At 56.5% G+C, this 26,164-nt stretch overlaps 5 protein-coding genes across 7 annotated transcripts; 1 reads left to right on the top strand and 4 right to left on the bottom strand.

The window, feature by feature from the left end:
• Positions 1 to 1,837: 1,837 nt before the first annotated feature.
• TUSC2 (tumor suppressor 2, mitochondrial calcium regulator) lies at positions 1,838 to 3,793 on the bottom strand. The gene is made up of 3 exons (XM_043886873.1): positions 3,423 to 3,793; positions 2,204 to 2,324; positions 1,838 to 2,033 (listed from the first exon to the last, which is right to left on the bottom strand). Exons 1-3 carry the CDS (start codon positions 3,566 to 3,568, stop codon positions 1,968 to 1,970), a joined length of 333 nt encoding a protein of 110 aa, XP_043742808.1. The 5' UTR covers positions 3,569 to 3,793; the 3' UTR covers positions 1,838 to 1,967.
• Positions 3,794 to 4,543: 750 nt separating this feature from the next.
• On the bottom strand, positions 4,544 to 13,547 carry RASSF1 (Ras association domain family member 1). 3 transcript variants are annotated; one of them, XM_043886866.1, is made up of 6 exons: positions 13,126 to 13,547; positions 11,137 to 11,243; positions 6,912 to 7,016; positions 6,416 to 6,713; positions 6,177 to 6,292; positions 4,544 to 5,504 (listed from the first exon to the last, which is right to left on the bottom strand). In XM_043886866.1, exons 1-6 carry the CDS (start codon positions 13,373 to 13,375, stop codon positions 5,358 to 5,360), a joined length of 1,023 nt encoding a protein of 340 aa, XP_043742801.1. In that variant the 5' UTR covers positions 13,376 to 13,547; the 3' UTR covers positions 4,544 to 5,357. The 3 variants fall into 3 exon arrangements, with proteins under 3 accessions (XP_043742801.1, XP_043742803.1, XP_043742802.1); XM_043886868.1 differs by lacking the exon at positions 13,126 to 13,547 and adding an exon at positions 11,932 to 12,975; XM_043886867.1 differs by lacking the exons at positions 11,137 to 11,243; positions 13,126 to 13,547 and adding an exon at positions 10,401 to 11,090.
• Positions 13,548 to 13,692: 145 nt separating this feature from the next.
• Positions 13,693 to 18,307, bottom strand: ZMYND10 (zinc finger MYND-type containing 10). The gene is made up of 12 exons (XM_043886865.1): positions 17,710 to 18,307; positions 17,333 to 17,441; positions 16,283 to 16,399; positions 16,103 to 16,156; positions 15,849 to 15,983; positions 15,671 to 15,759; positions 15,481 to 15,581; positions 14,998 to 15,170; positions 14,619 to 14,744; positions 14,412 to 14,533; positions 14,167 to 14,292; positions 13,693 to 14,078 (listed from the first exon to the last, which is right to left on the bottom strand). Exons 1-12 carry the CDS (start codon positions 17,799 to 17,801, stop codon positions 14,003 to 14,005), a joined length of 1,320 nt encoding a protein of 439 aa, XP_043742800.1. The 5' UTR covers positions 17,802 to 18,307; the 3' UTR covers positions 13,693 to 14,002.
• A 1,319-nt stretch (positions 18,308 to 19,626) lies between these two features.
• Positions 19,627 to 22,886, bottom strand: NPRL2 (NPR2 like, GATOR1 complex subunit). The gene is made up of 11 exons (XM_043885905.1): positions 22,755 to 22,886; positions 22,138 to 22,229; positions 21,867 to 22,035; positions 21,604 to 21,712; positions 21,093 to 21,229; positions 20,904 to 21,001; positions 20,749 to 20,785; positions 20,537 to 20,630; positions 20,344 to 20,461; positions 19,935 to 20,077; positions 19,627 to 19,843 (listed from the first exon to the last, which is right to left on the bottom strand). The coding sequence occupies exons 1-11, from the start codon at positions 22,830 to 22,832 to the stop codon at positions 19,776 to 19,778; spliced, it is 1,143 nt and encodes a 380-aa protein (XP_043741840.1). The 5' UTR covers positions 22,833 to 22,886; the 3' UTR covers positions 19,627 to 19,775.
• Positions 22,887 to 23,001: 115 nt separating this feature from the next.
• On the top strand, positions 23,002 to 25,726 carry LOC122682784 (transmembrane reductase CYB561D2). Its single transcript, XM_043885907.1, has 4 exons — positions 23,002 to 23,136; positions 23,564 to 23,712; positions 24,181 to 24,218; positions 24,905 to 25,726. Exons 2-4 carry the CDS (start codon positions 23,586 to 23,588, stop codon positions 25,406 to 25,408), a joined length of 669 nt encoding a protein of 222 aa, XP_043741842.1. The 5' UTR covers positions 23,002 to 23,136; positions 23,564 to 23,585; the 3' UTR covers positions 25,409 to 25,726.
• Positions 25,727 to 26,164: the final 438 nt, after the last annotated feature.

Raw genomic sequence — 26,164 nt, 5'->3', positions numbered from 1 at the left:
CTTCAAGTCCCGACTGCAGAGGGTGATCCTGCTCCAGACTTGACCAGTTTAAACCTTCAAAAGACAGGTAGGCCAACTTCTCAGACCCAGCAGCCTGTGTCCCTGAACTCTCTCCTCTCTTATAGGGAGTTGGGCTGATGGCCAAAGGCTAGGCCTAGCAGAGAACTGGCCTCACAGCTGGCCCCACAGCTCGACCTGAGAAGTGCAGACCAAATGTTCATGGCGGCAGGCGGCAGGTAAGAAGGCAAGGGCAGAAGGGATGAGAGGAAGTACTAAGTGACTTGAGTTTTACCTGCTGGAACAGAAGCCCCAAGTCTACACTCCTGGGAGTGCCCACCAGGAGAGGCAAGTGGATCTGGGCTGCAGAGTTCTGCAGGAGGTCAAGGGCAGTGGCACCCACCTAACGCTGGGCCTAGAAGGTCTATGGGGCTCAGGCTGTGACCTCATGTGGGGTCAGCTGCCACAGCTGGGGACAGAACTGTTCCAGACCTATCTGAGGTCACACTGTCATCTCAGGTCAGGCAGGTGGGGCCAATCCCTACTGAAGTATCCCAGGGCCTTCCAATTCCAGGGTCTCCACTTACTGAACATGAATACACAGTGGCTCTCCATCCCGAGCGGGCCTGCAGTGAGGTCTATGTGAATATACTGCCACCTGCTGGTTATAGCTGGGATGGCCACAGGCTGGGCTCAGGCTCTTTCTGGACCTTGCCAGACATAGGTGTGACCAGAGTCCTGGACCCAGGTCTACCTACTATGCCCATGTGGTGGTCCAGGCTGGTGTCACAGCCTCAGAGGATGTCAGTCTTGTATGCAGGGTCTACAAATAACTTTATTGAACAAATAACACGACAGCCTTCCTAGGTTGAGGACTACCCTCCCCAAGCCATTTCTCACACGCTTAAAGCACAGAGTTTGCACAGTAAGGAATAAAAAAAAAAAAATCATTTCTATGTAGAAATCAGACTCTGCCCCCAACAACATCATGGACTAAACTATTTACAAGCTTTCACATTTTAAGTATTCCTATTATGGTTGTTCTCTCCTTTCTGCCCCTATCCAGGGGCTCCAGTACTTTTCTTTTGATTGATCCTGAAGGGAGGGGTATACTGTAGGAAAAAGGGTGGTGGGCTCCTCAGAGCTACTGGCACCAGCCCTAGGGTGCTGTGCCTCACCACAGGGTGGCGGATGTGTAAGGGCAAGGGGGATTAGATACAGTAGGTGGGATGGGGCACAGGCATCCAGAGCCCTTCCTGATCCCCATCCTATGCCCTCTCAACTTGGGGTGGGGGGGGCAACTAGTTGCAGTGGGGAGGGATCGGGCCAGCCCTGGGTAGAGGGAGAAACCTCCCACACCAGTCCCTATTCCTATTAACAGCCAGCAAATTGTTCATCCATCTGGGGCTGGGAACAAATGGGCAGGTGGGCAGGAAAAATCAGGCTTGTTCTGCCCCCAGCCTCTATCCAACACAGGAGGAATCGAGGTAGCAAACGGCTGAAATGCTCCAACGAGAGGGTAAAGGAAGTGAGGGAAAGGAAGTTCCCACTTTTGTAGAGCTCCCATTGCCCTGGGGCTGGAAAAAGGCAGACCTTGCTTGTAAAGTGCTGCAGCCTCTAGCAGGGCTGGGCCCTAGGCAAGCTTGGAAGAATGCAGGCCAGGCAGGGGCACAGGAACCAGGCATTCCTGACCAGCATGTGCCCTGCCATGCTCCTTGTAGGGACTGCTGGGAAAGGTGGACTGGTAACTCCGCCATCAGCCCTCACCAGCTTCCAGCCACCTCTGGTCCACATACAAACCAATACCCAACCAGCACTGTAGGACTGCCCTGCTCACAGCTGAAGGTTCCAGGCCAGTGGAGTTTATTCACTGTTGTGGCCCCAGCCTAGGTTCCTCAATGGAAGCCACACCTTGAGCCTGGGGGTGTCTTGCTGGGGCAGGGGGTGTTTATGCCTGCCACCCCCCAGGCTCACACCTCATAGAGGATCACAGGGAAATCCACGTGGATGCGGGGGGGATCCAGCTTCACGGTGCCCTGCCATGGAAACAGAGGCTAGTGAGGGCCGGCTCAGGGCCCCTACTCCAGGAAGCCTTCCTGTTCCTCCCAGCTCCTCCCCCAAGAGCCCCCACCATGACAGCAGACCCCATCTGGGTCTACCTTCACACATTCAACACAGGCTCTGTGACCACTGCCCAGCCCCTCACCTGAGGAATCAGGTTCTTATGCACCCGCCTCAGCTTGGCCCGCTTCTGCCCGTTCTTGGTGACGATTGTCTCCTCATAGAATTCGTGAGCCAGATCCCCATCCTCGTCATAGAACATGGAGCTGTGCAGAGGGAGAGGGGAACAGGCTGGGCTGGAGCCCCACACTAGTCATGGCAAATGCCATAGAGCACAGGGAAGTATGCCCTCCCCCAAATGGGGAAGAACAACCTTGGTGGGAGAAAGGGAGGTTAATATGCCTGGAGAATCCCTCACTTAGGATCTGGGTCCACTAGAAAGTGGGGAGTGGGGTGGTGGCCAGTGCTACTCTGTCAGACCCTAAGAAGAGAGGCCATACCAAAACGTCACTGGTTTGTTCAGCAAGAGTAGCCGTTCCATCAGGCCCGTGCCTTCACCCAGGACTTCTAGAGTGAGAAGGATGGTGGCCTGGGTATGCTGGTCTCACTCCAGAAGACACTGCTGGCCCAAGGCCAAAGCCTGAGATAGCAGATGCCTGAGCTAGGAGGGAGCCTGAAGGAAAAAAGGCTGCATCCTCCCCGGTCCAGGTGGCTGATGCAACCAAACTGCCATTGTTGGGGTCCCCCTAGATTCTACATCCAAATTCCAGCAACACCTGAGCAGCAGTCCCCAGGGCCCATCAGATCCAGGCCGATCTAGCGCTCCTATCTGGGCCCCTTGGGGGAGGGGAGAGGTCAGTGCCCCCAGATCTGGGAAAACATACCTGGGGTGAGGGTCTTTTTCCCTAGATCCCAGCCTCAACGCTAGGGCCCAGTCCTACTCTCCCAGCCACTACCCAGACAGGTCCAACCCTACCACTGTGGGGAACGGAAACAGACAAAACAGAGGGTCATTCTCTTCTAGGGAGAACTGGGGGTGAGGGAGAATAGGAGCCTTCATCTAGAAGGCTGGGATGGAAAGGATGAAAGGAAGAGGCTCTGGAGTCTCAGGGAGACCCTATCTTAGCTTTATCGTACGGAGGACCTGCCCAGGGACAAGCCTCAGGCCCCCTCTTCTAGGGAGACCTTCAGAGCAGCCAGGCCACCAGGAACCGCCTGCTCGGCTTTCCCCACCCCTTGTTCCTATGGGGACCTGAAATATGGGAATCGTCCTGTCTCGGCTGTAGGGGGTACAGCGGCGGGAGCGCCCCATGTCGCGAGACGCCCAGCCGCCCGTCTGTCCTCCCGGAACCCCGCGCCCTTACCCGCGGCGCGTGAATACGAAGGGGGGCACGACTCGGCCTCGCGGTCGCACCAAAGCTTGCTCAGCGACCGCCGCCTCTGGGCCACCGCCCCCCGCCGCCGAGGTGAAGGGCCACAGGCCCCGAGCTTTGGAGCCGCTGGCGCCCATGTCAGGGCCGCCGGCGCATGGCGGGCCCCGCGGTAACTTCGCTCTTACAAGGCCGTCGGCGCCACCATGCCCTGCCTGGGCCTTGGCTTGCAGATGCCGCCGCCGCCGCTGCCGCCGCCTTCCGCAGGCTCCGCTGTCTCCACGGAAACCTCACTTCCGCTTCCGAATGCGCTGCATGCTGCCCCCTCTGATTGGCTGCTTCTCTCGTCGGTCCGCGGGGTGGGACCAACAGCCGCCCTCAGATGCTAGGTACCCCAGCATGCACCGCAAGACGTCAGCTCCCAGCAGGCCATGCTCTATCCAGCTCGGGCAGCTCCCACCAGGGGAAGTGGTGGTTGTCCCCTCTGCCTGGTTTCTTTGGCTTGTATGGCGGCTCTGATGTCCCCGACCCCTAGAGGTCAGGCTCAGCGGACCTGCCCAAGCACCGGGTACCTCCCCCAAACCAGCACGTTAGGGCCCGACTCCAGGCCGGACTGGTCAGTGCCCATCTGGCTTCTATCCCCATACCTTTTTTGCCATCCTCAGTTGTGGCATGTGGAGGAGAAACTGAACCTAAATAAAATTAAGGAATTGGCCAATGGTTGTATATCTACATTCAGGGGCCAAAGAACTTCAAATTCAGTGTTCTTTTGAAACCCACCAGAAGCCTTGCTTTATGGTTTGTGGACACTAACCTTTGGTACCATGACCAGTGTCTGGTCCACAACAGTATCTCAGTATTTGGTGAAGCGCCTTCCACAGCATGGAGTGTGTGGTTTCTCTAAGCTCTGGCAGTTGATGTTCTTACCCCCACTACAACCTTAGCCACAGGGTTTGAGTGATGACTGAGTACATATCCACATAACCACATCCTTCACAGATTTGTCCCATGGTACCACTCAAAAAGTTACTGTGAGCCTGTCCATCAATCTTGGCAGCCACTGGCATGTGGGGCAGTTGCAGATGAGGGCCCATAATAAAGAGTCCAAAAGCAGGAGAATTCTTAAATCTTTATTTAGCCAATTTTCTCAGACCCCAGGCCCTGATGACTATTACCCCCACCCCTTTCCCCACAGGAGGCATTCAGCTGAGGCCACAAAATAGTACATACATTCGCACACATCATCAAAAATACCCAAGGGAAAGACCCTGGCTTTGACTGGCAAACAAGGCACAGACACCTGGGCCAGTGCCCACATTCACAGAGAGCCTGGCCCAGGGACATCCTCCTTGGAGGAGGCAGAGGCACTATTGCTGCACCCTTAGCCAGCACTCCCTGACCTGAAGGTGTGTGAGGGGTCAGAGGGTGCTGGAGAGGGAACCCTAGACTCTTCCTTGATGCCTGTCTTATCTTGAACACCCACCCTTGGTTCTGATAGGGCTATCCTGAGACACCCCCCTCCCCCATCCAAGACCCAAATCACACAACCGTTCTGCATAGACAAGGGCCCTCATCCCTGCAAACGACCCTATTCTGTTTGTACAGTCTCCAAGATTCTCAAATCTGAGACAAATTTAAAGAGACTTCTGTCTCCTCTACCCCTGCTGCAAGCCTGGAGCAGCTTCCCAGGGCAACCCTGGCCCACCATGACCCAGTACACGACAGGCAGAAGGGTGAAGAGTCATGCTCTGCTCCACCCACTGGTGGACACAGGGGGCCAGCTCCTTCGCTGTTCTCTGGGCTCGTTCCCCCCAGCAAGAGAGGGCCTCCATGCACACTCATTCCTCAGGCCACAGGGGCCTTTGCACACTCACACGGCACGCCCTTAGCGCTGCCTACTCTCCTCCTTCCACCCCGGGGTACAAGAGGTCACCCCAGGGGGCAGGCGTGCAGGGCTTCCTGAATCTTCTGGCGACAATAGGAGTACTTCTGCAGGATCTGGCGGAGGTGTTCCTCTTCTTCCCGCTGCAGGATGCGCAGAAAGTTGTGTAGCTCAGGCATGCTGAAAGCGTCCCACTGGAGGGGGAGAAGGGAGACATAAGCTACAGCAGGCACTACCAAGTTGGCAGGCTCTCCCCAAAGACGACGACTGCATCACAATCATGCAGCTAGGATGGTGCCTTCCAGTGTCAGGTTCCTACCTGAATGGTCTGTGTTAAGATTCCCAACAACAATACATAGAGAAGATGGGTCCCACAAAGTAGGGCAGTGATCTCACGGACAGGCAACCAAACCAATGTTCTTTAGCTACCTGTGGACAGGTCATGCCTACTTTCTCTGAGTTTAATCTCACTCTGCAGAGGCACTACCTTGGAGCCAGACAGCTTCCCGGTAAAAAGTTCTCATGCCTAAAGAGGGGCACCTCCATGATGTCCTGTGTCTATCTGTGTGGCTGTGACCTGGCATGAGATCACCATGCCATCAGATGGACTCCTGCATCTCCTAAGGACTTCCCATGACAGGGAAGAGCAGTGCATCAAGATAGTTCTTCCTGGTTTCCTGAGGCAAGCCCTAGACCTTGGCATGAATTTCCTGGAAACCTCCACTTTAGCTGCAAGGCTCACGCACTTCTGCAGAGGCTTTGCAGGGCTTGTCCGCAGCCCTGTTGCTCCTTTAGGTCTTATGGTAGCTGCAACCCTCCAGTCCTGCCCAGTCACACCCAAGAAACTAAGGAGAGCTGTTACTCACGTTCACCTCCCCAGAGTCATTCTCCTTCAACACAAAGCTTAGGGCCTTCTCACTGGGCCCTGCAAGGAGCCGGAGGCGTAGGGGCTGCTCATCATCTGACAGCTTCCGGAGGTACACTGTGAGCCAGGCAGAGGGAAAGGAGGGTTTAATTAGAGCCAGGCACAGCCCCCTCAGCTCCTGCATGCACAGGCGCATGTATATATACCCTCACACATGGTGGGATGGGGTGGGAAGCCCACCTTGGCCCTGGCGCTCAGCTCGCTCAAAGAGTGCAAACTTGCGAGGGTCATCCACCACCAGGAACTTGCGCAACAGGGCCTCAATGACCTCGCGTGCCCGTGTGCGTGACAACACGTGCAGGTGCTTGACAGCATCCTTGGGCAGGTAGAAGGAGGTGCGGCGTTTCACAGCTGTGCCCCGCCCTGGGCCGCGCCGGGCATCCTGCAGGGAGGGTGGCTTCTTGCTGGAGGGAACGGAGACAGGGCGCACCAGCTTCAGTTGAACCTTGATGAAGCCTGTGTAGGAGCCATCCTTGTTCTAAAGAGGAAAAACCAAACTGTGACTAGGTGCCAGGTAAGAAGGAACAGAACTGGACACTACCAGTCCGCTTGGGGCTAGGGTGGGTGTGAATAAATCACTGCTTGGGCCTTCCCAATAATACCTCAGCTGTGACCTTCTGGGCATCAGGCACATGGCTGGGTTCCTATCTCTCTCCAAAACAGGCTGTCAACTCACCAGGCTCATGAACAAGTTGCTGTTGATCTGGCCATTGTACTCCTTGATCTTCTGCTCAATCTCAGCTTGAGAAAGGTCAGGTGTCTCCCACTCCACGGGCTCATCCTGAAAGATGGGCAGACATGGAGCGATGACCCTCACAGAACCCATTCCTCTGCAATGCATGTCACAGGCAAGAAGATAAACTCTGGGTGGACCACTCTGTAAAATGGCCTGTGGGCAGCCTTTGGAAACTGACAACACAGTTCATGGCCTGATGAGAGGAAACCATCACAGCTCCTGGTTCTGTATTCTATGGAGACAGCCAAGGCAGAATCATTTGGCTTCTCTGCTGCTGGCCTGGAGTCTCCTCAGCCCTGGGTAAGGGTCTAAGAACACCTTGAAATCAAGGCCAGGATAAGATCAGGGACTCAGAAGGAACAGCTTGATCTCAGCACCCCAGCTGGGTGGGGTCAAGGTGTGTCCTGGAGAAGGCAGTTCACTTCGCCTCTCTGCCTTGGCCAGGACTCACTGCAGGGCGAGAGGTACGGGATTGGTGCACACCAGGAGACCAGCCACCAGGGGGCAGGCGGAGAGGGGCAACTGCTACAACCTTAACACTTGGTGGGGGACTTGGGCCAGGCCTACATGTCTCAGTCATAGTGAGAAAGCCACTGTGGCATGCCATTTGATCTTGACCCAAGTTGCACAAAAGGCAGCTTCAGGCCAGGCTCCAATCCACCAGAGGTGAACATGGGCAGTCTTCTAGTGGAGCCTGTCCCACAAGTGCCAAACAGGGAGGCTTATGCACCTCCTCCCTGCTGTCTAGAAGGTTTAGCCCAAAGATTTTAGTTCCACCACTCAGCCCTTCCCCTTGTTCCTCCAGGGACTGGATTCTTATCTGAAGGGTGGCGTGTGGGCCAGGGCTTCAGCCAAACTCCCTTGTCTCGTTGCATCAGCCTTACTTCCTGTTGACGTCAGACAGGCCCTAGTAGGAGTGGGAGTGTCACAGACTCAGCTGAGATCATCACTGACCAATGCGCTGTCCCAGAGAAGTTCCCATCAGAAGGTCTTCTGCAGAATAACCTTAACCTTCTGTTCAGCTTTGAGCCCAGGACAGCCAGACTTCTTCCTGACTACTGCTTTGGAGTCCCCTAAGCTTAACCATCTGATGGCTCAGATGGTAAAGAATCTGCTGGCAATGCAGGAGACCTGGGTTCGATCCCTGGGTGGGGAAGATCCCCTGAAGAAGGGAATGACTACCCACTCCGGCATTCTTGCCTCGGAAATCCCATGGACAGAGGCGCCTGGCAGGCTACAGCCCAAGGGGTTGCAGAGATTTGGACACGACTGAGTGATTAACGCTTTCACTTTCAAGCTTACACCATCTCATGAGAACAATAGGAAGGACAGATGAGGGAGTAGAGTAGAGTTCACAGCCTTTTAGCAATATGCTCTTCACCTAGTACCTGCAGCTGTTCAGCTGTCAGCAAGTTGTTGACACTGAGGACTGAGGCTCTGGAGGAGGGGTGGGAACCAAAGCCTATTTGCTTCCCCAAGCTTCCAAAAGTCTCGTACATGGAAAAGAGCATTGAGAAGTGAAAAACTCTAGCAGAGACCTTGTTCTAAACTTCGTAGAACTGGTAAGAACAAATGGTCTGGATCCTGGAAAATGAGGGATGTGGGGTGGGGGGGTGGTGATAAAATGATGGCTAGAGGGGCTGGGAATAAAGGATGGATGTGTTTGTTCCACCAAGAAGGATTTTGGACAAGGCGTGCCTCAGGGGAAAGGAGTGTCAGGATGGAAGAGGTGCTAGGGACAGGAGGAAAGCTGAGGAGAATCTAGTGCCAGGGCAAGAAGGAAGAGAATTCTATTTACAGAACAGGGTGATCAAAGGGATGCTACTCACTTATTCCCTTCCTTATGATGGATGGCTCTGAGCTCTAGCCTGGGTCTTCCCTCTTCCCTTCCTGGGTTGTCCAAGAGCCCCGAACTGGGATGCAGTGACCTCAGTTCCAGCCCCTTCCCTTCTCCAGGTGAACCTCCCTCAAGGACTTGGGACTGGAGGTACTGTACTGTCCTGCCAGGACTCTAGAGGAGAGAGTTTCATTTTCCATTTTCTAAAGCTGACTGCTGGAGGAGAATTCCACAAGTTGTCCCAGAGGGACATACAACAGGACCTTGGAATTTCCCTTCTGCTGCACTCCAGCCACTCACCCTCTACTCTGCCACTATCCAGAGTGACTGATGGTTTTTTTTTTTTTAATTTATTTTTAACTGAAGGATAATTGCTTTATAATATCATGTTGGTTTCTGCCAAACATCAACATGAATCAGCCATAGGTGTATATATCTTACTACAACTTGGGACTCCACAGCCTGCTTTTCAATTGGTTAGTGTCTTGTGGTTTTTCTCACCTTTCCACAACGGAAAAAGGCTCAGGCCTGAGTGACACAGGGACAGTCCCAGGGATCCACCCTCAAACTTTGCACCCAAACTCTGGACTGAGCTTTCAAGGTATAGAATTTTCATCTAAATAATCACCCATAACCCCTTTCTCTTGGCTCACGTAAGGAGTTCTGCCCCACTGCTGCCAGGCATACTGAACTTCACTTCATGGTCGCCATCTCTCTTTCCTGCGCTTCTGAGATGCACCAGCTCTGAGCCTGGGGGTCACACCCATGGCACACAGCACAGAGGTCTCTGATGATGGGACATCTGGGGGGCTCTGAGAGGCGCAGTTGCTCCAGGACACCTTACAGTCCTAGATTAGTAATTCCCATCTCTTGATCCCTCTCAGGGCATTTTACAATCTAGCCTTTCCCACCTTTCCTGGGCCAAGTGCTCCTGAATGCTGACAGTCCAAAACAAGGCTTCCTTCCTGGCCATTCCCAGATGCCCTGGTCTGCTCTTGATTTTTCTATGTATGCTGCCCAAGTGAGTACTCCTGGTTCACTGCAGAGGAGGGGAGACTCAGAATCTTCCACATTCCAGCAGCTGGCGACAGGCCGGGACTGGCAAGAGGTGGGGACCAAGCTAGCTCCATCCAGGAGTGGAAATGGAGGGGCCTGGACCTTCCTTTGCCTCTCTCCTAAACACACTTCTCAATTCCCGGCGAGGACTCCTCCCCCTCCACTTCCTCCAGGTCCCCCAGAGAAGGGGTGGGAGCGCCCACACGCGGAAATCGAGGCGGTAGTCTAGACTGCACAGTCAGCCTTAGTAAGGGGTGGATAATGCCTGTCACTGGTCTACCCCAAGCCACTCAGCTGCTTCTCCTGGTTCAACCGGTCTGTGATAGAAACAGCAAGGGCTCGGCACCCAGTACCGATGTGCTGAAAGCCCGACACATGGTCCCGAGGGCTGGCCCCGGTCCGATTCGAGATCCACGCTGACAGGAGGGCGGAGCGGCCCACAAACTCTCGAGACTGCAACGTACAGGGGAGGGGCGGGATCCCAGCGCGGGATCCCAGGGCGGCCCCGCCCGCCTCCCTCAACCCCCGGTCCCCACCTGGTCCCGACGCGGCCTGCGCGCCAGCGAGGTACGCGCAGTGAAGTACTGCTCGAGCTCTGAGTCCGAGTCCTCCTGGCTGCAGTAGCCACTGCTTGTCGTGCTGTTCCAGGTCATCTCAAAGGAAGGCGTTCCCGCGTCCGGCTCACCCATCGCCGCGCCCGCCAGCCCGCCAGCCCCGGTGCACCGGTAGACTCCCACCACCGCCCCAAGCGCGTGTGCGCGTGCGCGCCCGTATATGAGTATGCGTGCGCCGGAACCCGTGTCCGCGCCGCAACCGTTAACACTGAAACGTAGACAGCCAGGATCTAGCTGTCGTCTCATTGGAGGAGGAATGTAGGAGGGCGGGGTCACACACGCCTCGCCTCCAAGAATGATCTCAGCCCTGGGGCAGCTCAGTTCAGCGCCGCCTCGCAGGCCCCGCCTCCCAAGGGACTCTGTGGGGCTTGTGCGCGTGTGCACCAGCGTGGCCTCGAGGCCGGATGCAGCTGCGGGAAGGTGCGGAAGTTGCGCTTGCGCGTAGTCTGGGCGGCTCCGGGCGGTTAGGGCCGAGTCAGCACCCCCCCGGCACCCCTTGGAGCCCGCGCGCAGAATTAGCCACTCTCTGTCGCCGGGAAGTCGGCTATCAAAACGTTTATTGCGTGTAGCGCCGGGCGGCCCTAAGGAACGCCTGCAATGTGGCCCACTCGTCCACGCATCCCTGCCTTGCCCGTAAGCTCCCCGGTCCCGCGCTCACCACATTCGTGTCCCGCTCCAGCGCCGGTTCCCAGCCCAGGTCCCGGGGCCCGCAGCAGTCTAGGGAGACGAGCGCGCGGCAGCGGTAGTGGCAGGTGAACTTGCAATCTGCAGAGAGGCCTGGCCGTGAGGTGGAGGAACCCCAGCACCAGCTCGGAGGCGCGTCCCGGGGACAGAAGCGAAGCCCCGGGATGAAGGCCGTTGCTCATCGTTTTCTGCGTGACCGGCCTTATCTCAGTCCCCGTTAATACCCACTGCCACTCAGATTTTAGAGTTGGCTCCCCGCCCCCCGGCCCGGCGCCTAGAAACTGGCAGGAAGACATGCTGTGAGGGATCCAGGCCTGCTTAACAGTTGGATTTCTAACGCCTAGGGCAGAACTTCCCCTTCCTCATTATCAGCGTCCCTCCCTCCTCCCATTTACTGGAGGGGGAAACAAAAAACTTTTAACTCAGTGCCCCCTCGAGTCATTTTTCTCTATTCCCCTTACACTCAAAACTTACCAACACTGGTCTCTTAATTCCTCGCCTTCATCGTCTACCCATTCCAGTCAGTCTTGCTCCCCTCCCTCCAGGAAACTCAGAGACCACACTGCGGAATGCGGTGGTCACTTCTTCACCTTCGAGCATCGTCAGATGCTTGCTCTCTGGATACCCCGGGGGCCCTCACTACCGCGGTTTTCCTCCCACCTCACTGTAGCCCCTGCTCAGGGGGCTTCAGCTCTGTTTCAGCTTCCAGAACTAGTGGTGGGGTGTCCGAGGCCCAGTCCTGACCGCTTTTCTGTGTACACTGACCTACCTTAGATCCAAGGCTTCCATCTGACCTCCTCCTTGAGATCAAATTCAGTGTATCAGTATCTTCATTTGGATGTCCAATAAACATTTCAACCAGACATGGCCAACATTTAACTCACTTTCCTACTCCTTTTAATTCTTCACTTCTCCTCACCCCTGCCTTTGCCAGAGTTCCTCAACTCAGCAAAAAACAAAAACCAAAACAAACCACCCCAACTCATCCTTGATTCCTGTTTCTGCCTCTGACACACACCCAAATTGTCATGTTTTTCATTTCCATGGCCACTTTATTTCTCCTTGGGAACACTGCTATCTCGCAGCCCTTGTTCATGCTTTGTATGCTGCCACAAGTCCCATACTCATCCTAGCTGAATAAAGACAAACTCCTGTACTAGATGAGAGGGTCTCCATCACACACAGGCTTGGGACATCTTCCCTAAGTTCCTAAATGGGCCAGAGCAGTGATTTTCAACCCAGGCTACACATTAGAATGACCTGTTTTTAAAAGTCGCTGGTACACTCTCAGTGACCTGACTGATTCAACAGGTCTGCAGTAAGATCCAAGGGTAGGGGTTTGAAGGGCTGTAAAAGCATCCCAAGTGATTCTAGATGGTGTATGGCCAGTGAGACAGCAATCTCAGCTTGCTGGTGATTTCTGGGAGGGCAGAAGCACCAACTGGTGTGTGGTTGTGTTTCATGTTTTAGCAGCTGGTTGACTGGACCTGCAATAGGTATTTGCTAAAGACAGACTCAAAACTCCTGCTTGCAGCCCTGTGCCCAAGTTTCTGACTATTTCCAGGCCTTCTCCCATAGGTGGGTAAGTTCCCTTCACCACAGGGATTCTCCTGGGGGACTTGGCAAGTGAATCTTTCCAAAGGGGCAGGTGTAAGAATGTGAGCCCAGAGACTGACAGGCACAAGCCTTTCTCAAGGAGGGCCAAGGCGCTGGTTAAACTTGAAAGTAGCACCTTGTTATTTACAGACAAGCTCCTCTGCCTAACTCTGTCTCTAAGGCAGGTGGAGCTTGGCAAGGTTATAAACTATCAGCCCACACTCTCTTGTGCTATGGGGCAAAGGTAACGGACCTGAAACGTGGGGACCGTCCCCCCGAACCCCTCCATCGCAACTTGGCCGTCAGGGACGGGTCTGTCCCTTGGCTGCCCGTTTCGCTCCCGCCAGCTCTTGGGTCCGCTACTCACGCGCGCACTGCAGACCCTTTCGCACGACGCCCCAGATGAAGTCGCCACACAGGTCACACCACGTGTGCGTAGCGGGCCCCGCGGGCTGGAATCGGTGGCCCCGGCCCGGGACCTGCTGCCTTGAGGAGTTGCGCGCTGTGCCCGGCGCGATGCGCAGTGCATTGGCACGCTCAAGCCGGGTGCGGCCCGGAGCGGCGCACCGTTCGGGTGCCAGTTCCCGCAGTTCAATGAGCTCAGGCTCAGCGGACATGGCCCGATCGGGCCGGGTCTCCGGCCCGTTCTGGGAGCTAGCGAGCGCGGGGCGGGCGGGGCCGCGGGGCGGGCCCCGATTTGGCACCGCCTCCAGGATTCAGGCAGAGCGGCGGGAGAGCAGAGGAGAGCGGCGCAATGGAAACCTGGGCACCCGCGCTGTGTCGGCCCACAGGCGGAATGGGACGGCGGGTGCGGCTGGGGGCTGCTGTCTCAGAGTCCCCGCCCTCCGTTTCCTATCCTCCCTTCATCCAGCGAGCCACTCCCCTCCTCTTTAACAACCACGACGACCTCAAGGGGTCACGCGGAAACAGGCGTGTTTGTGGAAGCTAGTTTTACTTTACAGTACTAGAGGAAGAGGGTCCCCACATCCGGCCCTTGTCCCCCCCGCCCAGGCCTTCTGCCCCAGCTTGGGGAGGCTGCACCCTAAGCCAACCCGCCTGATAGAGCAGGAAGTGGGGAGCGCTTAGCTGGGGGGAGATGGGTCAACAGCTCTTCCCGCCTGCTATCCTCACCACCCGGGAGGTTGGGGCACTTGCAGAGGCCAGACTGAGATCCAGAGGTTTGCGGGGGGGACACTCGAGTGGGTTGTACAGCATGGGTGGTTGGCCCTTAGCAGCTGCAGCCTTCACTTGGCTCTGTCCCCCTGGGCCGCCAGGACACAAGCCTTTCCATGCGTCTCCCAGTGCTTGACTTGGCACTCCCTGCAGGCAAACGGGGCCGGTGAAGATGCAGTGCTCCGAGGGGTATGGGAGTGGGACTTAGGGGCCCAAGGTCCTAGGATACCCTCACCTGCAGCAATACCACTCATTCTGGCACCGGGAGCAACGCTTGGAGGCCTCTGCACTGCACGAGGCACAGCGGGGCCGCTCTGGAGCCACTGCCTCGAGCACATCCAGCCTGTAGATCTTAGCCCACCTGGGAAAAGGGTCCGTAGGACTTGGCTGGACCTGTGGGTGGGGGGACGGGAGCAGCCCCGCCCACACCCACGCCTGCTGCCTCCCTTCTCCCCCTCCTGCTGGCTCAGCAGGCCTCACCTGCGCGCCTGCAGCCTCAGGTCCTGCTCCGAGGGGCTGAATACCTGCCGCAGCTGATGCTTGGCGATAGCCTGCCACTTGCCTTTGTTCTCTCGCTCTAGCCGCTCCCAGATTTCTGGGATCTGGGGAAGAGAAGCAGAGAGTGGCAGGGAGGAGGAGCTGGTCAAGTGAGCAGTGGTCCTGACCAACCAACTTCCGAGAGCTTACCTGTTCCAACACCAGGTCCTTTTTAGGGGGCTGGGCTTCAGTCAGGGCCAGGTGGGCCAGGAAAGCTTGCAGGTCTGCCAGGCTGGGCAGCTGGTCCAGCAGTGTGTCTGTGAGGAAAGCCCGGAGCTGCAAGGGTGTCCAGGGGAGGCCAGTGTGAGGCGGTGCTGACCAAGAGGGCTGAGGAACAGCGAGGGCCTGGGCTGGGCTGGGCTGGACTGGGCTGAGGGTGCCAGTGGGACCCAGGTCCCACTAGCTGCTGTTATCACCTGGGACCCAAGGTGTGGAGAGAGGGCTGCGGCTGAGATGGGCGGGCAAAAATAAACATCAAGGGTGACCTAGGGCAGGGGCTGTGGACACTCATGTGGGAGGAGTTCCCTACCTTGAGTAGCTGTCCTTTGGCAAAGCTTGTGAGGCAGTAGCGGGCCCGGGCCTCAGGGCTTAACAGCAGGTTGTATAGAGCGATCCACACCTGCCCATCCAACTTGCTCAGCTTTTGCTGCTCCGAGGGGGTCACTGTCTGCCAACGGCCACTCTCAAATTGCTGCAGCTTGCCTGGGAAGAGGAACCAACACATGGGGTGCAGGTATTGCATGCGCTTTGAATGACCCAGCTGTATGGGCCACAGGACATGCCCACGCTGGGGTGGGGCTCACTTCAGAGCAGCATGACTCCTCAGTAGTGGACACACAGGTCTTGCCTGCGACAGAGTCCAGGTCTAGGCCCACTGTGGGTGAAACATCCTGGTATTCTCTTTGGGCAAGGGGGCAACGTTTATCTGACTGCAAGTTGCCCACCCCATCAATCCTGGAAGATGTCCTGGAAGCAGTGAACTGGGGCTTAGGCGGGTGGAGGAGGACCTTACCTCCTTCCTGCCGGCTCCAGGGACTGTGCTCCAGTAGTTCCACCAGGAGACAGGGCAGGTTGTGGGTGCTGAGCATGCGGTTCAAGGTGCTCAGAGAAAGGCTAGGACGGGGGTAGGGAGGTGAGCGGAGGTGACAGGCCCAGGCTCCCAGCCCCCCACTGCAGGCCCCAGGCCTGGCTGGGTTGCCCACCTGTCCACACAGTCTGTAATGTAGCGCAACACTGAGAGGGCCTTCAGTGCGATCTCAAATTCCATCAGCTCTGCCTGCTTCTGCAGCTCCTGGGGTGGGGGGTGGGGGGGGCACATGGTGTTCAAGCCAAGGGGCGCTGGGGTCTAGCCCTTGCCAACCCCAGGGAACCTCAGCCCACCTGCATGGGGGTGCTGTGCTGGGACTCCTCCTCAGGGGGAGCACCACGGCCACCCTGGGCCACCAGGAGAGTCAGTTTGCGGTGGCAATAGTCCACCAGGTCCAAGACGGTGTCCTTCGCTGACTCGCACACCTCCTGAAGGGCAAGAGGAGGGGAAACGTCCTGGCTCTGATGCTCTGGCCACGCAGACACAACCCCCTTGCCGCCAGACTCTCGCCAAGGGCAGTAGCCAGTGGGCAGGGCTGCTGCCTCACCTTGTGGAAGAACACTGTCTCCAGGAGGTTGATGATGGAGGCTTCATGGTGTAACTGTCACATAAAGAGAAGGGTAGGGCCCGGAGCTGCTGAGAGCGGGATACGGCCTACCAGCCCCCCTCTCTGGTCCAGGGCCCTCTGAAGGGGCGGGCGGGGGTATGCACCGATGGCCCAGCTCACCACCATGTAGATGGGAAATGTGTTCTGGGGCTTGAAGTCCTCCAGCTTGCACAGCACAGGGAATACCTTCTGCTTCCACATCTCCACTGCAATCAGCTCTTCCACCAGTGTCGGGATCTTTGAGGGGGAGGGCAGAGGACAAGCGGTGAGATGGGCCTGTCTTGGCCTGCCAACAGGTCAGCCCAGTTCAGCCCTCCTCAAACTCCTCTGGACCCGTAGTCTCTCCTATGCCCCATGAATTCCTTCCCAAACTTCTCTCCTGCACCTTGACTCTTCATTTCCAGCTGCCTCCAACACCTCTGGGGGGGTCTCCATGCCCCAAGCTTCACATGGATTGGTCCTTGCCTTGTCCCCAGGCTGCCATGCTCCCTCTGCACTTGAGCCCTTGTCCCCTCGCCCCCGTCCAAGTGCACCCTCAGGCCAGCCCTCCTGCTCACGCCTCCTGCTCGTGCCCTCTCTTGTCCTTGTTCTCTGATCTTCGGAGGCTTTTGTGTGCCTCGGCCTCACACCTTTCTCAGGTCCCTTCACAGTGCCCTATTCCTACCCCATCCCACCAGTAGGGGGCGCCACGTTTCCCTTGCAGAGGAACCCTTTTGTCAGTGATGATTCAGGTCGTCTACTGGTGACACCTCCTGGCTCACATTCCAGAAGAGCCAACTCCTGGTTTCTCACTCCCTCTCTCTCTCATGTTGGGGAGGTTGCCCCCTTCTATGCCAAAGTTCTACCCCACTTCACTGGGGGCCCCCCTCTAGCCTGACAGTCTAGTCAGGAATGCCTTTAGAACTTGGGCCCTCCCCCTACAGCCTAGGCTGTTCTAGGATCCAAGACTATCTCCCTAATCAACTTGCACCCTGCTCCCCACCAGGCACGCCAGGGTCCTGTCCCACAGGGGTGCTAAATCAAAGGTGTAACACACTCTTCTTTCTCCTTTGGGGAGGACCGAGGTGCCAGTCAGAGGGAGGTGTAGGCACCCAGTTCCTGAGAAGGTAGAGTGGTGGTGGGGTGTGGGGTGGTGAGAAGGCAGAAACCCTGCCTATGACTCCAGCGTACCTTCCCATGGGTGACCAGCAGCTCCTGGATGGGCTCGCCCTGGCCGGCCGTGGCATCGAGGATGGCCTGCATGTTCAGTTTCTCCAGGTTCTCATGCTGCTGGTTCCACCTGCCCGGGGTGTGTGTGCATGCGGGAGTGCACATACGTGCAGTAGGAGTGGGGGTCGGGGCTGGGTGCTATTGAAGCCTAACCCGATTCTGAGGGGTCCAAGGTGGCCCAGGACCATATAACCCTATCTCAGAGAGCTTTACCTCCCCACCGTAAGGGCCCCTCCACACTGGGCAAACCCTCCCCCTACAGGACTCTGGCCCACACTCCCCCAACTCAAGGACTCTAACGCCATGACGCCACCTGACCCTGTATTCAGCGGCCTCACCCTCTGGAGCCCATATCGCGCAGCTGTAAGCTGCGCAGTCCCCGCACTAGCACGTCAGCCTCGCCCGGCAGCAGCAGCTCCAGGTCGCCCATGTCTCCGCAACGGACCGAGAGCGTGAAGGTGGGGTCTGGCTCTCCACGGACAGCAGCTGGCTCTGGGGTGGCGATGCTGCTGACACGCTCGGGGACCACGGTCTCCCGCGGGGCCGAAGTCTGGGACTCTACGGTTGCAGAGCGGTGGCTGCGCGTGAGTCCTCGCCACCATGGAAACGGTAAGCTCGGCGCCTGCGCAGTGCGACCTGGGCCCCGCCCCTGCTGGTTCCCCACACGCCAGCGTCTTGCCTTCCAGCCAGGCTGCGGGCAGCAACTCTTCGGACTCCTGGAGCTCTCTCCCTCACAAACGGCTGCAGCTCGAGAGTTCCGGACTCCTGCGCCCTAGGCCTCCTCCTCAGATGGACGTCAAGTCGGCCCGCCCCACATCAGCTCTCCCTGTAGCTGCTCCCTCTCCGCCCGCGTTTGATGCTCTGACCTCCTCGTTCCAGCATTTCTGGCGTCTAGCTCCACCTCGTTGGCTCTACCCCCAAAATACTGCGCAGGGCTCACAACTTCTCTCCTGCCTAGTCCGGGCTGCCATTGCCTGTCATGTCACTGTTCCTGGACCCATTTCCACCCTTGACCGTCCTGAGTTTTCCCCTGCCTTGTAGCATGTGGGATCTTATTTCTCTGACCAGGGATCGAACCCCAGCCCTTCGCAGTTTAAGAGCCTGGAGTCCTAACCACTGGACCTCCAGGGAATTCCCACCAGGAGTCTTTTAAAGGTGTACATGAGGGACTTCCCCGACAGTTCAGTGACTAAGACTCCACGATTCTAATGCAGGGAGTGTGGTTTGATAACTGGTTGGGGAATTAAGATCCCACATGCAGCGTGGCCAGAAAAAAAAATTGTACACGAGACATTCCTTCCTCACATGACTGTGGATCTGGCTGCCTCTGGCCCTCAAAACATTGAATACTATGGTGGCTCAGATGGTAAAGAATCTGCCTGGTTCTGGAGAAGGAAATGGCAACCCACTCCATTATTCTTGCCTGGAGAATCCCATGGGCAGAAGAGCCTGGAAGGCTACAGTCCAAGGGGTCTTAAAGAATCAGACATGTCTGAGCCACTTGCACTTTCACTTCACGTAATGATTTTCAAGTCAAAACTCACTGTCATAATGAAGTTCTCTTTAAACATAAAAAAAAAAAAAAAAAAAAGAATCTGCCTGGAGTGCAGGAGACCCAGGTTCAATCCTTGGGTCAGAAAGATCCCCTGGAGAAGAAAATGGCAACCTGCTCCAGTACTCTTGCCTGGAGAATTCCATGGACAGAGCAGCTTGGTGGGCTACAGTGCATGGGGTCATGAGAGTCGGACACCACTGAGCGACGAATAGATGTCAGAGAGATTTCAGATGTCCAAAGCAGCTTATCCATAGCTCTGCAGTCAGGCTTGTGCCTCCTCTCCTACCTCCCAACTTTGTTTCTTGCTCCTCTCCCCCTTGCCCTCCATGTTCCTGCCCCACGGGCTGAGCTTGGCTTCCTCACACATCCCAGAGCAGATTTTGATTCAGGGCTTTTGCACCTGTTACCTCTGCCTGGTATATTCTTCCTTCTTCAGGGTTTGGTTTACACCAGTTCAGCTAGGCCTTTCTTGCCCATCTAATACGGAGCAGTCTCAGCTCCTATCCCAACTCACTTTTCATCTCAGCTTTCTGATCCTTTCTTTCTGGCTGATTATTTTAGTTTATAATTAGTGGGCACTTTTACATGCCCATTGCTGGTTCCGCCCACCAGATGGCGCTCCAGGGTGCCAGGACCACAGCTATTTCATTCACTGCTGGTTCTCTCTGGTGGCTGGCTCAGAGGCAGTCTTCAATAAAGGTAGGTTGAAATGAATGACTTTATTTACAGAAACGAGGGTCAACCTTGGGACAGTATGGACTAGTTTTTTGGTCTAGTCCTCATGCACCAGGCAGGGCTTAGCAGAAGAGAGTAGCCATAGCTGCGTGCCTCATCCAGCCGCCACCAGGCTCACTTCCAGCAGATGATGATGTTGGGGTCGTTTTCCAGCCGTTCATCCAGCTCTTGGTAGCTCATGCCTGAATGGTGTGGTGGAGGTGAGGTCAGCAGCCTTGGTGGGGGTTGGCCACGCTGCCCTGACCCCACCTCAGCGGTCCTCCCTGCTTCTACCTGTCTTACAACAGATCTCATCGTAGCTGTGGCAGCCTGTGTAAAGCCTGGCGGGGTGGCTCCGCTCATCCCGAGACACCCGCACAGGATACTTCTGTAGTCGCCGGATGAGGTTCTTCATAAGCCCGAACTGGATCAGCTTTCTGGGATGAGTGTCAAGGAAGAAAGAGGTGATGCTCTGGGCCAGGCTTCCTTCAAGCCAGGCCAGTCTTCCCTCCGGTTTTGTTTCCATGACCAGACTGGCCACCAAAACCCACCACCTCCAGGAAGCCTTCCTAGATTAGCAGTGCCATGTGATTCTGCTCACTAGGAGTCTCCTGCTTTCTCTCTGACCCAGAGTTGCAGAGAGACACAGAGAGTGTACCTGCCCTCAGGCAAATCCCTCATGCTCCAGGGGGCCCCCACTGACCGTTCATCAACGTGCTGCAGCTGTTGGGGGTGGCGGCCAATGAGATCTCTCACAGTAGTGCCAGGGCTCAGGCTGCAGTACAACTGGAATACATCCCGGAGACTGGCCCTCTTGTGCCCTGCAGGCATCAAGGGTCAGCTCTCCAGGTAGCCCTGCCCTCCCTGAGATGGCCTCCCCCAGAGCCTGCCAATACCTTGCTTGGTCACGTAGGATAGACACGCCTCCTGCAGGGACTTGTCGTCCACCAGGTCCTGGACTTTAGGTGTTGGGCAGTACACATTGGAGTACTAGAGGGTAGTAGGCAGCACAGGGGCTTGAGTAAGGGGCTTGGAAGTCTGACACAGCCCCAGTTGGGCCCAGTCACATGATCCAGTCTCCACTTAATCAGACCCCAGACTCACCTACCTGGAGGATGGACACCAGTGTCACAACACCATAGTACCTGGGGGAAACAGTAGTGCTCAGCTTCTGAAGCCATGCCTTCCCAGCACCTACAATCAGGGCCCCTGGGTTCCTCCTGACTGGTAAACCTGTCCCGGATGTCACTGTTCCCCACTCACAGCAGGTTCTGGATGGCAATGCGCACCAAGTTGAGCTCCACGTCTGCCTCGGCTGATATCTTCTGGACATGGCGGAAACCGTCAATGTAGGGCAGGATCTGGGCAGGGAAGAACAGGTTCAGTAGAAGTGGGATGAGGCCAGGGCTGCGGCCAGCCACAGGTCATGATAGCCGGGGAGGGCGAGCACACCTGCTGTGTGGTGAGGTCCCACTGTGAGTTGAAGAAATCCTCCTTGTCTTTGGTAAAGACAGGCACATCATACTCCTGGGCCACAGGAGGGTCAGGCCGCTGCTCAATCACCTTCAAGTGGATGGTGTTGGACTCATCTGCAGGGGACCCCACCCATATCCTCAGTGCCAACTCTGCCAAGAGGCCCTCAATTACCGGGCAGTCCTCCCAGCCACCCTGGAGGCAGACAGGTGGCTCTGCATAGGACCAGTCTCCTCCTTTTATGGAGCAAGAGACTGAGGTTCATTCAGGGGAAGAAACATGCTCAGGGAGCAGAGCCAGAGAACTCTATTGGCCTCCCCCTCCCCAGTCCCATCATCCATTGGACCCTGGACATCATCAGCCAAGCTCATGGCTATTTCCTGGCCACCAATTTGTTCACCAGTCTTGTTCTTGACTGGGCCCACCTTCCCCTGCCACTTTTTCATCCCTCCTCGACCCCTCTGCTGTCCTTGCAGAGGCCAGGCCATACCGATGGGCAGAGTGCACCGGCCTGAGGCATTTAGCTCCTCCAGCAGGATGGTCATGATGGGCACCAACTTCTGCTTGCTCTCCTCCGTGGACACGAAGCTGCTCTCTAGCTGGATGGGGCATGGACAGCATGGTGGGCATACCCCAGGACCCTTGGCTGGCATCCTGCCCTCGCAGGTTCCCAGGTCTGGAGGGCTTTGGAGACATGCGAACACCTTTCCTAACTCTGCCTGCCCATCCACCCAAGCCCATCGTGTTGCAGACCTCCAGTGTGGTCAGGTAGCCAGCCAGCTTTTTGACGATGGGCTCAAGGGCACAGGTCTTGGCCTGGGCGTCACACACGAAGCCTAAGTTGAATAGCAGTGCGTTGCGGCTGTACTTCTTGTGCTCGATGCACACGGGGCAGCCTATCAGTTTCTTCTCCATGGCTGTGCTGGACAAGGGGAACAAGTAGGAACAAAATCGATCTCCTCCTGTCCCCATGTCTGTCCACTCCTCCTTGGGAGCCCTCCCTACTCCCCTCCTAGGGGCTCACACAGTGATGAGCCTGTTCTGCAGCTCTGGCTTGGTGATGATGTACACCTGGACGGTGTCAAACAGCTCACGGGAGATGAAGTCCTCGGGGACCTGTGGAAGGGAGTGACAGGAAGCCCCTTAGGGGACCTTATAACTAGGCAGAGTACACAGGGTGACCTTCAAGACCTAAGCTCTCTTCTCCAGGGATTCCCCTTTCTCCCATCCACCCAGGCCTACTCCACCTTTGTGTTTCCACACACACATTATGTTTTCACCTACCTCCTGGTTTTTGCATATGCTGTTCCCTCCTCCTGGAACACTCCTCCCACACCTAAATTTCTATGCATCCAGGGATACTAGTGGATCACCACTCACACCTCTCGTAGGACCTGGCACCTCCCTTGGGCCCACACAGCCCCATTTTCCACAATCACTGCCTATGCGATGTTTGTTTGCCTTGCCACACCGGGATCCCGGGACTGGGTTTGAATATACTTGTGGTTCACGATTCCCCGCGAACAAGGGAGCGGCGTGCCTGCGTGCAGCGGGGCACGGGGTTCCATCGCTTCCAGGCAACTGACTGAACTCCCAGGAGCGTCCCTCTAACCCCCATTGTCCCGCGAGCCCGGATGGCACCTGATAGGTGATCTTGGGTCCCAGCGTAGGGTGAAATTCGCTGAAGAATATGCATTCGATGCGGCAGCTGCTGCCCATGGCGCTAGTGGGGCCGAGGTCCGTAGCTGGCGCCTCTATTCCTGGGAGCACCTGTCAGGAACAGACCGGAGGCTTGGGCCGCCAGGTCAGGCACGCCTGCGCACCGATATACCCGTGAAGCCATCTGCTCAACAGCGCCTGCGCAGCGCAACTCAGCCGTGTGGCTGCTAACAGGCCCAGGAAGTCCCGGGTGGGGTAGGCGTCGCACCCGGAAGTTAAGCGGCGGAGCGGCAGGGCGCGCGGCTAGAGCCCGGAGAATCCCACTTGTTCGGGACCGAACCACCTCCTCGGGTCGGCGCTGCGGGTGAGGCAGGCGAATCCCTGGCGTGTAGAGGCAGCAAGCCAGCTGCACGTGGGAAGGGTGTGCGCAAAGCGATTCAGGCTGTAATTTCGACGCAACCGGGAACTACAGTTCCCGTAGTGCTTCACGGTCCTCCAGCAGGCGCCCCCGCCCGGCGACGGCGTGGTGCACTTTGGGACTTGTAGTCTATTACACGGCCTTGCGTATCTTACCTGGAAGGTGGACGGACCAGTGATCAGTGCCAATTCAGATGCGGATACACGCTGACTGGCCACCAGCCCGCGACTATTCCTGGGCCCTGCCTTAATGCTGTCCCTTCCTACCTTAACTCTTTGGAAGAGAGTGGCATTCCTGTCCTGCCACCCTTGCTCCAGTGAGAAGAGTGGATAGCAGGCACCAGAGGCCCTTGCTCACTCTGCTATGCTTTCAGGCTAGAGCCGGCCTGAGTGATCATGGCCCTTTCTGTGGAGACCGAGTCACACATATACCGAGCTCTGCGCACTGCCTCCGGGGCTGCTGCCCACCTTGTGGCCCTGGGCTTCACCATCTTTGTGGCAGTACTTGCCAGGCCTGGCTCCAGTAAGTAGAATGCATAGTTACTGACTTTTGGGAACTGTCACTTTTCCTGGGGAGCAGGGGCAATACGAAGCCTTGGGTCTGACTCTTGGGAAAGGCCTGGCTGGCTGAGGGACATGCCATGCTGGAGGGATAAACAGGGTGGAGTAGATGAGAGTGAGGGCTCTGCCAGCTTGGCCAGGCCCCACAGAGTACCTGGCTTCTCTTGTCTGGGTGCCACACTTGGCTGCCTCTTGCAAAGTGCAGGGGGAAAGAGGGAGGGCTGCCAGAGGAATGGCGAAGGGTGGCCTCTGATATAGGGAGGGCCCAGGAAGAGAGAATAGATACGGGGTCAGCTCGTTACAGCAAGACGGGGCTTGCATTTTGGCACCACCTCCTTGGGTGGTGGGCTACTCATTTTCCTCAGCCTGTGGGGATTGGTGTGGCTGGGTTCTTGCTTGAGCCTCACGAGGCATCCTCTTCTCATTCCAGGTCTCTTCTCCTGGCACCCTGTGCTTATGTCTTTGGCTGTAAGTAGTGAACCTGGCCAGCTCTTAGGAGTGGGAGGGAGTATGGCTCTGGGGGTGGTCTTAGTGGCCTCTAAATGTAAATTGACACTTAATATCGATTTGGAGGGGTGGGATGTGGGGTTGGAGAAACTGTAGGCTCCAACTTCTGCTGTAGTTTATATCTGAAGACTTGAACTAGGGTAATCAAGATGCAGGGCAAATGGGTTTGTCTAAGTACAGAACGATGCTTTAGCCACCTCCAGGCAGGAGGCTTAGAATATGCATTTGGGTGTACCTGTGCCTCCTGTCACCTTAACTTACAGTGGTGCCCCTACTATTCCCTGAAACAGTGTACCCATGTGGACAACTCTTGCCAAGAAATTGTATCCAGGCCTGTCAGGGAAACAAAGCTTGTGAATCATTTATAACTGCCACATCTCAAGCCTTGTGTTTGCTGGGTAACATAGCAGAGATGACATTTCAGAGTAGCACTCAGGAAGAAGTGTGGAGAGGTACCTCTTGCTGGTCACTCAGGACACATGTTCTGTCCCAGATGGTTTTCCACTCTTGCCCCACCAAATACTCTTGTCAGTGGGGGAGAGGATAAAGGGCAATCTGCCCATACTAGCTGGCAGCTTAGGTTCTATCTAAAACCCTTCCCTGCTGCCTGGCAGCACCCTCATTTAGTGTCCTCTCTGTCTCCGCAGTTCTCTTTCCTGATGACCGAGGCACTGCTGGTGTTCTCTCCTGAGAGTTCGTTGCTGCGCTCCCTTTCACGGAAGGGCCGAGTGCGTTGCCACTGGGTTCTGCAGCTGCTGGCCTTGCTGTGTGCATTGCTGGGCCTGGGCCTTGTCATCCTCCACAAGGAACAGCTTGGCAAGGCCCACCTGGCCACGTGGCATGGGCGGGCAGGGCTGCTGGCTGTGCTGTGGGCAGGGCTGCAGTGCTCGGGTGGGGTGGGGCTGCTCTACCCCAAATTGCTGCCTCGATGGCCCCTGGCCAAGCTTAAGCTGTACCATGCCACTTCAGGGTTGGTGGGCTACCTTCTGGGGGGTGCCAGCCTCTTGTTGGGCATGTGCTCACTCTGGTTCACTGCCACAGTCACCGGTGGGGTCTGGTACCTGGCTGTGCTTTGCCCTGTCGTTACCAGCTTGGTCATTATGAATCAGGTGAGCAACGCCTACCTGTACCGCAAGAGGATCCAGCCGTGAACTCTTCCCAGCCTTGGGAAAGCCTGGATTTGCCCCTCAGCGTGAGAGCCGGGTTTGAGACCACCTGGACTCTCTCAGCTCGCTCATGGGACACCTCAGGCACTGGGGCAGCCGGAGTCCTGTGTGTGACATTGTTACTTGCTCCTCATGCTGCAGTACCTCCCCTTTCCTTCTTTCTCTACCGTCCCAGAGAAGTTTATGGATCATGTGCCTGGATGAAGTTGGGGTTGCAAGACTGCGCCCCACCCCCAGCAACTCAACTTTTGCTGGTATGTCCAGAAATTACAGAAGAAAGTAAAATAAAGTGAAAAAAAAAAAGACTGAAGGGACTTCCCTGATAGTCCAGTCGTTAAGACTCTGAGCTTCCAAAGCAGGGGGTACAGATTTGATCCCTGGTGGGGGAACTAAGATCCCACATGCTACAAGGTGCAATCAAAAAGAAAAAAAAAAAGACTGAAAAGACTGGACGGGAGGAATAGCCCGGAGCTGGGGACAGTTCTTGCTAATGCCATCAGCAGGAACAAACGGGCAGCTGAGCAGGATGGGGACCTGTCTGTGGCTGCTCACCGAGGAGCTGAAGCTCTCCTGCGACATTAGCCCCTGGGATCTGGCTGCTGAGTGTCCCATGCCACCTGGGGCCCTAGCAGGTCCTCGGGCTGTAGCTGTGACTGGTGGGACTGTGTGTCCTTTCAGTTTCCCCAGGTGCCCACTGTGTTGGGAGTTTCGACTGTGATGGTCAAATCTGGGCAATGACAG

Source organism: Cervus elaphus, chromosome 24 (assembly GCF_910594005.1).
Source record: "Cervus elaphus chromosome 24, mCerEla1.1, whole genome shotgun sequence".
NCBI classification, from domain to species: domain Eukaryota; kingdom Metazoa; phylum Chordata; class Mammalia; order Artiodactyla; family Cervidae; genus Cervus; species Cervus elaphus.
The sequence above is the reverse complement of the archived record's forward strand: the minus strand, read 5'-3'. Positions and strand labels throughout refer to the sequence as shown.